This window comes from Mauremys mutica, chromosome 3, assembly GCF_020497125.1.
Source record: "Mauremys mutica isolate MM-2020 ecotype Southern chromosome 3, ASM2049712v1, whole genome shotgun sequence".
NCBI classification, from domain to species: domain Eukaryota; kingdom Metazoa; phylum Chordata; order Testudines; family Geoemydidae; genus Mauremys; species Mauremys mutica.
In genome coordinates, this window is record NC_059074.1 from 128,129,723 (window position 1) to 128,142,983 (window position 13,261).

General features: G+C 40.4%; 1 protein-coding gene across 1 annotated transcript in view; it reads right to left on the reverse strand.

The window, feature by feature from the left end:
- Window positions 1–445: 445 nt before the first annotated feature.
- The window catches only part of WDR27 (WD repeat domain 27), a 227,850-nt gene continuing 215,034 nt past the window's right edge, over window positions 446–13,261 (reverse strand). Inside the window, exon 25 of the mRNA XM_045008729.1 lies at window positions 446–528. Within this exon, the coding sequence (XP_044864664.1) occupies window positions 481–528 (48 nt within the window). The 3' untranslated portion in view covers window positions 446–480. The remainder of the gene's footprint in view (window positions 529–13,261) is intronic.

Consider the following 13,261-nt stretch of genomic DNA (forward strand, 5'->3'; position numbering starts at 1 on the left):
TATGCAGCCTCCACGCCAGCTACTGTAGCACTGAGAGATCCTATGACTAGACTGACAGAGGGCAGCAAGTGGGCTGGTTCTTTCCAAGTGGTTAGTGCTCCCATGCCACCTGCAAGACTGGAAGGAGGTGGGAAATGGGGGAGATGGACAGATTAGGAGGAGACAAAGCAAAGTGGGAGAAACAAAATCCAGCTCCTGACCAAGTCCTGTCACTCTCCATCTTCCGGCTGGAACTTGGCACCTCGGAAAGGATAACCAACCTTGATGCTTCAGAGTATACGTTGATTGGCACCGAGATGTCAGGAAGGGATTTGCTACTGCATACAGCTGTTGTACAATGGTTTGTTATTGATCTGGTTTATTAGGGATTTGTTTGTTTCTTCCTTTGAAACATCACATAACAGCAACTGTTTAAAACAGAATACCAGAGTAAAGAGATCATAATGGAGGGGGGAAATTCTGATGTCTTTGATGTCAGGGTCAATCCAGAATCACGCCATTGACTTCAGTGGAGTTCCTGTTGCATAGCTGTTGGCAGAGTTATGACAAGTCAGGCATTTCTGTGTCTCAGACTTTAGCAAGGCATGCACTGCACACACAGTTCTTTGGCACAATACATTTACTCCATTCTCCCTTTCAGAGTTCACTAAATGTTAAGCAATTTTAAAATACTGTTTAAAATCTTGCTCATATAAGAACATAAGAATGTCCCTACTGGGTCAGACCAAAGGTCCATCTAGCCCAGCATCCTGTCTTCCAACAATGGCCAGTGCCAGGTGCCCCAGAAAGAATGAACAGAACAGGAAATCATCAAGTGTTCCATCCCCTGTCGCTCATTCCCAGCTTCTGGCAAGCAGAAGCTAGAGACACTATTCCTGCCAATCCTGTCTAATAGCCATTGATGAACCTATCCACCATGAATTTATCTAGTTCTTTTTTGAACCCTGTTATGGTCTTGGGCTTCACAGCATACTCTGACAAAGAGTTCCACAGGTTGACTGTGTGTTGTGTGAAGAAATACTTTCTTTTATTTGTTTTAAACCTGCTGCCTATTAATTTCATTTTTTGACCTCTAGTTCTCGTGTTATGAGAAGTAGTAAACAATACTTCCTTATCTACTTTCTCTACACCAGTCATGATTTTATAGACCTCAATCATATCTCCCTTTAGCCGTCTCTTTTCCAAGTGGAAACGTCCCAGTCTTATTAATCTCTCCTCATACGGAAACTGTTCCATACCCCTAATCATTTTTGTTGCCCTTTTCTGAAACTTTTCCAATTCCAATATATCTTTTTTGAGATGGGGTGACCACATCTGCACACAGTATTCAAAATGTGGGTGTAACATGGATTTATATAGAGGCAACATGATATTTTCTGTCCTATTATCTATCCCTTTCTTAATTATTCCCAGCATTGTTTGCTTTTTTGACTGCAGCTGCACATTGAGTGAATGTTTTCAGAGAACTATCCACAATGACTCCAAGATCTCTTTCTTGAGTGGTAACAGCTAATTTAGACCCCATCATTTTATATGTATAGTTGGAATTATGTTTTCCAATGTGCATTACTTTGCATTTATCAACATTAAATTTCATCTGCCATTTTGTTGCCCAGTCACCCAGTTTTGAGAGATCTTTTTGTAGCTCTTCGCATTCTTCCTGGATCTTAACTATCTTTAGTAATTTTGTATCATCTGCAAATTTTGCTACCTCACTGTTTACCCCTTTTTCCAGATCATTTATTAACATGTTGAATAGGACTGGTCCCAGAACAGACCCCTGGGGGACACCACTATTTACCTCTCTCCATTCTGAAAACTGACCATTTATATCTACCCTTTGTTTCCTATCTTTTAACCAGTTGCCAATCCATGAGAGCATCTTCCCTCTTATCCCGTGGCAGCTTACTTTGCATAAGAGCCTTTGGTGAGGGACCTTGTCAAAGGCTTTCTGAAAATCTAAGTACACTATATCCACTGGATCCCCTGGGTCCATATGCTTGTTGACCCCCTCAAAGAATTCGAGTAGATTGGTGAGGCATGATTTCCCTTTATTAAAACCATGTTGACTCTTCCTCAACAAATTATGTTCATCTATATATCTGATAATATTGTTCTTTATTATATTTCAACTAGTTTTCCAGGTACTGAAGTCAGGATTACAGGCCTGTAATTGCTGAGATCACCTCTGGAGCCCTTTTTAAAAATTGGTGTCACATTAGCTATCCTCCAGTTGGTGCCTTGTTTTTAATAAAGTCTACAAGATATCATGTTACACCAGACTGCCACATTGGAGACATGTTGTCTATGGCAGTGTGTTGGGGTAATATTAATACACTTGAGAGATGCCTGAACTCTGGTCTCACCCAAAGAGCTTTCATTATAAGGTGTAATATTATTTTTCTTTACTTCTTCCCATAGCATGAAATCCAGTTACCGCTCAAGTAACATTTAAGATTACAACAGGGCCTTTAAAACTTTATTCTCTTCCAGAAAAGAGAGAGGGTTGTTCATTCAAAATCCTCAGTCAATAGCAAGGTAGGCCTCTCAAAGCCTACCATGCTGCTATCTATTATAGATGGACAATGAAGCAATGTTTAAGGCTTGATCACAGACATTTGTCAAATCAGAAAATGTTAATTGGCTTGGTTCTGTTTGGGACTCAAAAATTTCTATTGCTAGTCCAGAAGACTCTGTTGTTCAACTAGCAAGCTCTGCCAACCCACTGAAAACACCTCAATCTTTGTTTCTAGCATGCATGGGGAAAAAACATCCAAAAGACAGTGACAATCTTCTGTTCCTCATTCTGCCAGGGTGGTAAAACCACCTTGGGGACTGAATTTATGATAATTTCTTATGTCAATATTTATTTTTTTACAATAGCTCCAAGAAGCACCACCTAAGAGAGGACTTACCCACAAATCATCCTTCATCTCTGAAGGGCCATGGTCAGGAATATTTGTTAGAGAAAATTCCAAGTACTGTATATGTTAATAGGAAACTTGAGAAATTACTGCATGTTTATTAGAAGATTATTGAAAGTCACCAGGTAACAATCAGAGGGCGTTCTAAAGCATGCTTATGCAAAAATGTCAGATTTAGATCTTGAAGGAATGTTTATTGGCCACTGCAATGACGTTCTTTTCAGGTGCTGAGTATAACACCAGTAAGGCGTGTTCCCTGACAATCATTTTCTTAATTCTAATGGCTGCCTTCATTTTCTACCCAGACAAGCAGATCAAACATTGGAATACCATTACATCTCCCTCTGTGCAGGTTCCTGTCCATCGTACACTTCCCTCTGAGTCTGGGACCCTCCTAATCTATGGAACTGTCATACATCAGGAGTAGCAAAGGCAATTCATTTCAACTCTTTCGCTAGAGGGTGGATTACCCAGATTCAATCTTTTTCCCATTCTCACTGCTGCAGAATTTGCTTTATCCATCCCAAGAGAGTTGGGGCACAGTGTGGCCAGATGTTGAAATGCAGCTATCAGATGTTGACAGCTCAAGCAGCACTTCCCCTAGGTGTCTGTTTTCTCTTCCAGAAACTCTCATCCCTTCCTGCATGCCATGAAGTAAAATACCAGTTACAGTCCTAAAGAACAGAAGCTGTAATGGAGAGAAGCTCTCTTCCCTCCTGTTGCAGTGAATCTGATTTTAATATCTTTATCTCTCTTTTTTTGTAATGTGGAATTTCACAGAAGGTCTAGGCTTGGGCATCTCCATCATTTCTTCAGCTCTCCTATGCCTCCAAATGGTACCATGTGGAAACTACAGACAGTTTCCTTCACACTCTTAGCTCAGAGTCTTCAAAAACTTAAGATTAAAAGAAAAGTGAAAACACTCAGACCAACCCCAAAGCAAAACCACAGAAATAGATAGATATTAGCTGAAATATATGCATATAAAGCAGTGTGTCCAATTAACCACAGTGGCCAATTTGATTACACAGTCTTCAAAAACAAGTACAGGACTAAGAACTTGAGTGTGTTTATTCCTTTGTGATTCATGAATCTGTTAAACTCTGTGAAAGGCCAGCCAAGGAAGCTGTCTTCCCTTCTGCTTCATTGCACTGGCCATAAACAATTCCAATTGATGTTTGTAAATGATACAAATAAAGGGAGTTTGATCTGCTTTCATAGGAAGATTACCAGTGTTTCATCACCCATCACCCTAACTCCCTGGTCCCTGTCCTTGAGTTCATAAACTCACCATAGTTTTTTCCATTGATACAGCAGAGTATTTTAATGTAGCTCTAGCTACATTAATATAAATATTTAAAAATTAAACTTGAGGACCAAAAAATAGAACTCTGAATATGGAAGGAATTTTAATGATTCTTCAGCCAAATAAAGTGTGGTCCCCTTAAAGTAGCCAGGGGACTATAATTTCATCACTTCCCCCACCCAGAATACTGAGATTCCAGGAGCTCTATGGATTGTAACTACAAACATGCCCCACTACCCAAACTAAAAAAAGAAACATGACCTGTGTTAGAGGAGCATGGAGCAGGGAACCTCTAACTGGATCAGATCCTCAGTTGGTGTAAATTAAGGCATGCTTACTAATTTGAACCAGCTGAGGATACAGCCCACTGTCATATTAACTGCAGACCCTTTGCTTTTAAAGGAAAGCTTATATTTTAAATACTGATCTTTTCAACAGCAATAAAAAGCAAATGTGGCTGCTCCACTGTAGGTTGAATGTTTGAAACAAACACTTCACAAGCTATTCTTGTTGCTGATGGAAATTTCATTAAGAAATTTGCAGCTGATTTCAGCTAATGAATAGAGTCAGGAATTTCACAGTTTGCATGCATACAAAAAAGAATGAAGTTCAATGAGTAAATATTATTTGCATAGCTCCAATTAATTACACAGATTAAAGAACTTCACAGCTCCTGATGCCTGCAGTTCAACGAGAGTTAGCAGAAACGATAAGCTGGCCATACTTGCTTGCTTAGGTATTTGCTTTTCTATCAACCCTCTATTTTTCATAGGAAATGTCTAGTGTAAGGACCACAGGCCGAGCTGTTATGAAAAAAGAGGGTGGAAATGTGTCATAAGAATTTGTGAACGAGTCCGTTTCTCAGATACATTTCAAAGTTTGAAACATGTTGAGCAGCTCTAACCACAGTTCAAACCCGGGGACTAGATTCTATCCCAGATGTGCTTAGAGTGATGATGGAAAGAAAAAGGCAGAGCAGACTGCTCTCCCCATCTCTGCCCTGAGAAAATAAGCAGGACAGAATCTCTCCACAGTGCTCAAGAATGTTCTAGAAGACAAGGCCAACAAATGTGTTTTCCCGGTAGCCATCTCTGCCAGGGGGTATGGATTACTGGCTAGAAACCAAATTAATCCCAGTTTGCACAAATGCTGCAGTCAACAGCATACAGCTCCCGCTTAGAGTATCAGCGGAGTGAGTCTCCACTTTTATTTCCCCTGTTCCCGCACAATGGGCTCTTGTCCTGGCCTGTAGGATTCCTGCAAGAGAGAACAGATGCAATTGCTAGAGACTATGCTCCCGCTTGCAGTGCCAATTAGGAAAGGATTTGGCTCTTTGACTTGCATTTCCCGGGGTTACAAGGCCATCAGTTTGCAGCTCCAACCTCTAGTTATAATGGAAGGCAATGTTCTTTAATACCTTCCCTTCTCTAAAATAAATACTGTCTCCTGCAACTTGCATCCACATCTTGATATTGGCACATCTTGGACACTACATGCACTTTCACTGTTGGCTGTGATCTCAGGGTACCCGCTGCAAAGCCTTAAAACAGCAGCTTGGGCTGCATTTGACAGAATAACTCTTACAACCAATACAGTAAATGGACATACTCATTGACTGTTAAAATTCAAGCATAGATTGAACAAACTCTGAGCAATAACCACCACATTTCTGTTTCAAGAAATCCAGTAAATAGGCAACTGATGGCACCATTCAGTGCTTAAAGAGACTGATTTTAAATTAACACAAATCTAACCCTTGTCTGTACAGTGGTGAGGTCATCTGCCCCCACAGCACATTCTCTCCCTCACTTCCCATTGCTTACATCAGAAAACCAGGGATTGAACCATGAGGGGTGCACCTCACCCAAACTCCCCTCTCCCCCCCCCCCAGCAACCAAGGGTAAATCATTCCCAAGTTTTAATGCAGCCTATGTCTGCAGTAACTTTTGCACACTAAGTACCCCTCTGTTCTGGGGCACTCCTGCCTCCCCGCACCCTTGAGGGCTGATTCCAGGAGCATCCGCCGGCAGAGGAAACCCTGGGAACACAAATCCGTAGGTATTATTACATACTGCAGCCTCTCCACAGCCACCAAGCAGTCAGATATCTTTCTTCTAAAGCAGGTGGGACACATGGCCATGGAATTTATGGATCCCAAATGCTGATCCTGGGCAGCTGTAGCAGGACCGGGGATAGCTAATTGTTTCTAGTAAAAAAATGCCAGTGACAGTCTTCCAACCCTGTTACATTTTTGCACATTGTCTCCATTATAAAAAGAAGGGTAGAACTGCCATTACATATCTGCATGTCTAATAAAGTGGAAATTAGCACAGACCCTTGCTGTGGTCTCAAATCCTGGGATGGACTCCAGAGGCCAGCTCTGTTTGGCAGACAATGTTGTCTCCATCCATGAAAAGAAAAACAGACACAAATCTGAGACTTTCAATTATTACATACAAGAACCAGCAGCATTCATCAATTAGGTTTCACCAGGATCCACCTGGAGTCCTAGCTGTTCTCGTACTCCTGTTTTTTCCAGCCTGCCCAAAAGCAGGAAATACCAGAAATCTTTCAAGAAACTCTGTTCTCACAAGATCACCTGCCCATTTGTGCAGACTCTAGTAGTTTGGACAGTTCAGCTATAGTTGAAATGAGCATCCAAACTTTAGGGGCTTATCTGAATTCGCCTTCCAAACCTTTTGAGTTTGCCCTGTCATAAGATCATGCCACAGGTGTGAAGTTTTCTACTGTAGTTCAGGTAAATTCACATGACAATGGAGTTATTTGCAATTTGGAGCTATAAAAATCATGTTTCAACAAGAGAGGCTACAAATTTGTCATTCAAAATATTTGACAAAAAATGGCACTATTTTTGGCAAACTAAAGTTTTCATGGAAGATTTATAGTTTCAAAACCTTTTGGTTTCCAATGAAAAGCCAATGCATTTTACAGGGTATTTTTAAGAAAACATTTTAATTTATTTTCCAACCAGCTCTAGTTTCAACTGGATTGATGAGTTGGCAGTAGGCAGTAGGGCAGAGGGAACAATCTTATCCATATTCAAACTAGAAAAAGAGAATGAGGAACATTTCTCAATCTGGAGCAGGGAGAGAGGAAGGTGGAGAAGAGGACTGGTAATCCTCCCCTTAATTGAGGGAACATGCACAAATCACAGGCAGCTTCCAAGATATTCATGGACTTTTTATTTAAAGAGCTGACTAAGCAGCCCCCCGAAATAGGGCAAAAACATTAACCCTAAATAAACAAAAAACAGCAAAACTGAACAATGCAATCCCCATTTGAGTGTTCCCAACCTTTGCCAAGTTTATCAAGTTTAGATGCAACTCAAAAAACTTCCGTAATAAGTCCTCCAAACTCAAGTGAAGTGCCAAGAATTCTCCTTTTTTGAAGGGGACAAACCTTTTACCAAAAGGAAAAACAAAACCAACACTGTTTGCAGTTAGACACAAAAGAAATCAGTGAGTGCTGGTTAAAGTCACTCAGCCAGGTCTGATTTCTGTCTCAATGATCTTGATTCTGCTGTGGCTGCCCACCATTCCTCCCAGCTGGTACTTGTGCACCCCAGGAGCCTAAGAACCCACCAAGCAGTGATATCAATATCTTCTTACCCTTCAAGGATCTACACATGCAACTCACGTTCACACCTGCATCTCTTTTTCCAGAGGGGCTAGTGTTCATTGTGGACATCCCTCATTCCTTGAGAAGAGGAAAATAGGAGTACACAGCCTGATGTTCTCACCCAGATGGAGATATCAAGAGAGAGGACGAAAAGCCAAGCACTGGACATTTCATGATAAAAGGGGATGAATGCTCTTTCCGATGGGGAGGAAAGCCAGTTCTTTCCTGGGCTCTCTGTTCACTGATCAGAGGGAAAATGAGAGCTCTCAGCCTCAGTGTTGCCTGAAAATGGAAGCTTTTTCTTGCAATCAAGAGGATCATTGCCACGAAGGCCCACACTAGAACTTCAGTTGGAGTTCTCCATCTTTATTCCTGAAGCTTTTACAAAACAAAAGGAAGCAGACTACAATGAAGAAGAATGTGTCACTGAGCAGCAGAAGGTAAAGCATAAATACCCACACCCCCAAGCACTGAGTTGTATTCTGAGTTGTTCAGTGGCCTGGAAAAGATAAACACATTGTGCTGCAATCATGCTCGGCAACTGGTTGCCAGCTTGGAGTTCAACAGCTGAAAGCCCACAGTTAATAAGTTATCTAGAACATGACCATAGCCAATAGGGCTCACTATAGAAGTTTTAATGGAAAACAAGGCCAAACAGGAAGGAAAAATGAAAGCAACAAAACGGAAAAAATAATTTAATTCACTTAGCCATTTTGCTAAGTTGAAAAGAAGACTACGGACTAGCATACACAAGTCACTCATGGTGTCCAGTAATATAAAACACAGTGCATGGGAAGGAACATTCAACTCAAGTCAGCTCATTGTTAACAGCAGAAACATTGGCCTAATTGCTGAGCCAAAGCACAGAACTGATGGAGAATGCTTTTAAAGTCAGTGGCAGTGACCCACGGACTTGCCAACTGCTTGTTTTCAGATTCATCTTCAAGGTAACATCACTGGGATTGGCAGAGCGCTGACCTTTGGCAGTACTGGGCATTGTCTTATTTATGAGGTTCGTTACCCACCTTCCTTCCTTCTGTTTATAACAATGCACTCTCGGGCTTACTGCCTGTGCAAAGATCCTTACTAACATCAAGCAAAACTTTGACTCCACGTTATAGACTCTCTGACCTGTCAATTTTCACTTGTTCTTGTTGGGAATGAGGAAGCCCTGGCAACCAATGGGGATAGAGCAATTGATTGAAATCCTGCTGTCTGCTTGCATAATGAGTTCAGAGGCTACAACTAATTTAAAGATAACTAAGAGATTCAGATGTCTCTTCACAAAGGAGAACCGTTGCATGTCTATTGTTGGGACAGGTTAGTTTTAAACATACTTGTGGTGCCCTTATCATACTATTATGGCTGGTGAGGATGCCATTATATTAGTAAGACCACTAGTTTTGTAACTTCCTTTCTAGATGGACGTGTCTATGTAACAATTCCAGGTATGACACCACAGTCTAGAGTTTCAGCTACATGCATGACTATTTTTCCAGGAACACATGGAACAACATGGGTAATAACCCTTCACTAGAGCATTTATCTTCCTGCTGTTAGTGCTCTTTTTTTTTAAAGGGTTGAGACTGAAGAGTTCTTTCCACATTGCTATTGACCCTGTAATACTACATAAATAAATAACTCCTTAGAAAGCTGTCTTATGGCACCACTTAGAGACCGCAGATGCAGTCAAGACCCAGTTGTGCTGGGCATAGCGCAAACAAGTACTTAGAGACTGCTCTCCCCTGAAGACCTTATAATCTAACTAGATAACAGATAAAGCCTTTACAAAGGATACCAGAGCAATGAAGTTGCATCACATGACACCTTACAACATATAGTTAAGTCACTGCCAGCCACTATCTCATAAGAAATAGTAGAAGCAAAAACAGTTGTATAGGTCAAGATAACTCACAAGGAAATACAGAAAAAAATAAATGCATTATGGCCAAAGATAGAACCTGAGTGTCACAAATTAGTCAGAGGGGAAGTCATATCTCTGGCCCAAAAGGCATGAGGGAGGGAGATTTTTTTCCAATCGACAAGTGGAGTTAGGTGCCCACTTCCCTAGAAAGCCATTGGGATTTGGGCACCTAGCTCTCCTTGGTGCCTTAAAAAGCTCCACCTGGATTCTGATATTCCCACTGCTTTTGAACAGTGTCTCATGAGGAGAAACCTTTTACTCAAACTGAGTAGCACCTATCAAACTTCCCAAAGCCTCCAGAAGGGAAGAATGGGGAAGAACAGAATGTGTAACATGAGGAAAAGGGAAGGAGGGGTATCCCAGAAAGTAGAAAGAACAAGTGTAGACATTTTTTGTAAATTCATTGATTTGTGTGGCTTTTCCAAACTGGATAACAAATACAAACACAAACAGCATAGCAAAAATCCACAGACACATGAATACCAACACCGTGCTAATCAGTCAAACCAAACCTGTATGGAAGCAACTGCTACATTTAAAAAAATCACTTGGACATTTATTAAGCCCAGTCAGTTATTCCAAGGAGTAAATTAAGGAATCATCCAGTACACTGCACTTAAAATTTACTCCCTTATGGAAAAATTCTATGGAATGCAATGCAAATTAAACCAATAGGGTCCAATAGAAATTACATTAACCAGCAAAGAATTCTATCCCTGCTACACATTTCTATAAACTGATTTAAAAATTCTATAGAAAGATTATAGGAGTTTTTCTATATAGGCTGTGTGCAAAAGTGCTTAGAGCAAATATTCCAGAATCTTCCCCCACTAGTAAAAAACAATGATGTTCTCTATATCCATTAGTTTCTATTCAATGAATTGATATTAGAGAAAGGAGAACTCTCCCCTCCATTTGGGTTCATTGGTATTTGAAAGGAGAGCCCCTGCAATTCCCACCCCTCAATGCTGTGTGATATTGGAAGGGAGACCTCTCTTGTCCTGAATGAGTGCCTGGAAAATCTGCTTCTCTTATGCTTTTTACATGTGATTTGCTGGAGCTTACTCTTGCTCCATTGCTCCCTTGGCAGTTTTTAAAACTTTTACAAACTGGAAAGCATTTTGTTGGCTTGGATTTTGCTTGTCTAGAATCTATGAAAGATGCTGCTGTTATTGTTGGGGTGTTAGTTGTGTTGTGTTGTTTAGGACTATTCACAGTTTTTGATGGATTTTTTAAGATTTACAATTTACCTCCATTAATTCATGTTTTTCCTTAATTTTGCCTTCAGTTCTCCTTTCATTCTGGTATTTGTATGAACCTTGGGTGTTGCACTGTTCCAGCGAGGTTTCAATGTGTTGTTTTCGTCTGCATAGGAAGGCCGGTTTGTAACTATTTAAATACTTGTGAGGTGAAAGAGGGGGAAGGGTTTAATGTTGAGATAGGGAATGATTTTCTAGCATTATTGAAATTTGAGGAAGCCACTTACCTGAATGCTTCAGAAATTCTCCTCTTAAATTAAACAAATCTCAAAATGTTGCATTTAAATTTTTCTGTGGTAAGAATTTGTTCACATTAAATATTAGTCCAGGGACACATCATTCTATTCTTTGTAAAAAGGTGAACTGACCTGCCTGAATAGTCATCAGTTGAAATGTTGGCTTGTAATCCTGGGCTTTGGGGGTTGTATGAGACATTTTCAAGTCTCCTTCCAATTCACAAAAAAATCATTTGTCAGAGACTTGAAAATGGATATAAAGTAGTGATTTCAAAGGCTTTTGCCATTCAGTGCTCTTGAATTTGGCAACAAGTCATCCACTTACTTACTTGGCTCCTTAAACATAAAATCTAGTATGGAAGGATTTTAAATGAAGATGGTGGAAATAAGAGACTGAATCAGTCAAGACTGGACTCCTATGCTGTTGAGGAAATACATCCTGAATAGTGTGAATATGACTTTTTAATAGGCTTGAATTTCCATTTTAAGTTGTTGTTTTATAAAGGATTTTTACCCTTAGAACTTTTATGAGAGAAATATAACCAGCCATGGCTTTGGGCAGGCCTATATTGAAATGACAGAGGGTCACTCTCCTACTTAAATAAGGGGTAACAATTTGTGTGGGGAAAGCCAGTCCGGATCGATGTCTCCCTGATATTTTTGTCCATTTTTAGAACCAAACCTACAGCAACCTTGCTTGAAAGTCAGAAAACACTTGGTTAACATTCACTTTCGTATTTCTATGTTTCCATGTATTTATCCACCTGGGTTGCTATTTTAAAAAGCCAACACTTACACTTCTGTGATATCTGTGAGTATCATAAATACCACAATTAGTTCCTCTTCTAGGCATAGAAAAAAATGACTGAAAGTTGGAAAAATTCAAGCTGGAAATAGTACTCAAGTCTTCTATGGTATCAGTAATTAGCAATTGAAGTTGATAACCAAGGGATGTGGTAGATCCTCCATTTGGAACCTTTAAATCAAGACTGGATCTCTTTCTAGGAGATACAGTATAGCTCAACCACAAGTTGCTGGGCACAATGAAGGAATTACTAGGTGAATACAATGGACTCTAATATACATGACGTCCAACTAGATGATCAGTGGTCCTTTCTGTCCTTAAACTCTGTGAAATATGGGAACTCAGGGCCTGATCTTCCTCACATTAAATCAAGTGGAATTTTTTCATTTATTTTAATAGGTGTAGAGTCAAGCCCTCTAGATTTTGACTTAACAATTATCATCATGTCTAGGCATTTGTAACGAACCCATCAGTAAGATTCACCACTCCATTACTCTGATTTGATTTGAATGGATTATATGAGCACAAAACTGAAATAATGCAGTGGTGTGAGGACCATACAACTAAGGGGTCAGAAACATAAAATTCTGGCTAAAAGAACCACATTCTCTCGACTCCATTTTACAACACCTGTGCCTTTTCTTAAAAATTATAATGGGGAGACATGATGATTATTATCCAGCTCCAGGAAGGTGCTGCTGGACCACTCAACCAGCAGCGTTGTGGGGAGGTCTGTGCGAAGAGCCCCTCTGCATTTTCTGGTTATGACTTATTGTGCAAGTGCCAAAATACTACAAAGGGTTGGAAATACCATAAGAACAGACTAGCTGGAACCAGAAATACTGGAAAGCTCCTAAGAAGACCTGTTCTCCTAAGTCCATAAAGACCTAGGTAAATTAACACTACCCTTGTTGTGCTCCTAAATAATAGTATTTCCCCTTGGCTCAGTCAGCTATATAGTTGATTCCATTACCTCACCCAATTCATGTCACGTAGACCAGCATTTCTCAAACTGGGGTCCGGAAGGTTACTCCAGGGGGTCTGTAAGCCCCACTGATCAACTCCTCTCCCTCCCTCCCAGCACCTCCTGCATGCTGGGATGAGGCTGAAAGGTGAATTGAGTGAAAATGAACATGAAATAATAGTTAAGTCCAAAGCTGATACTGAA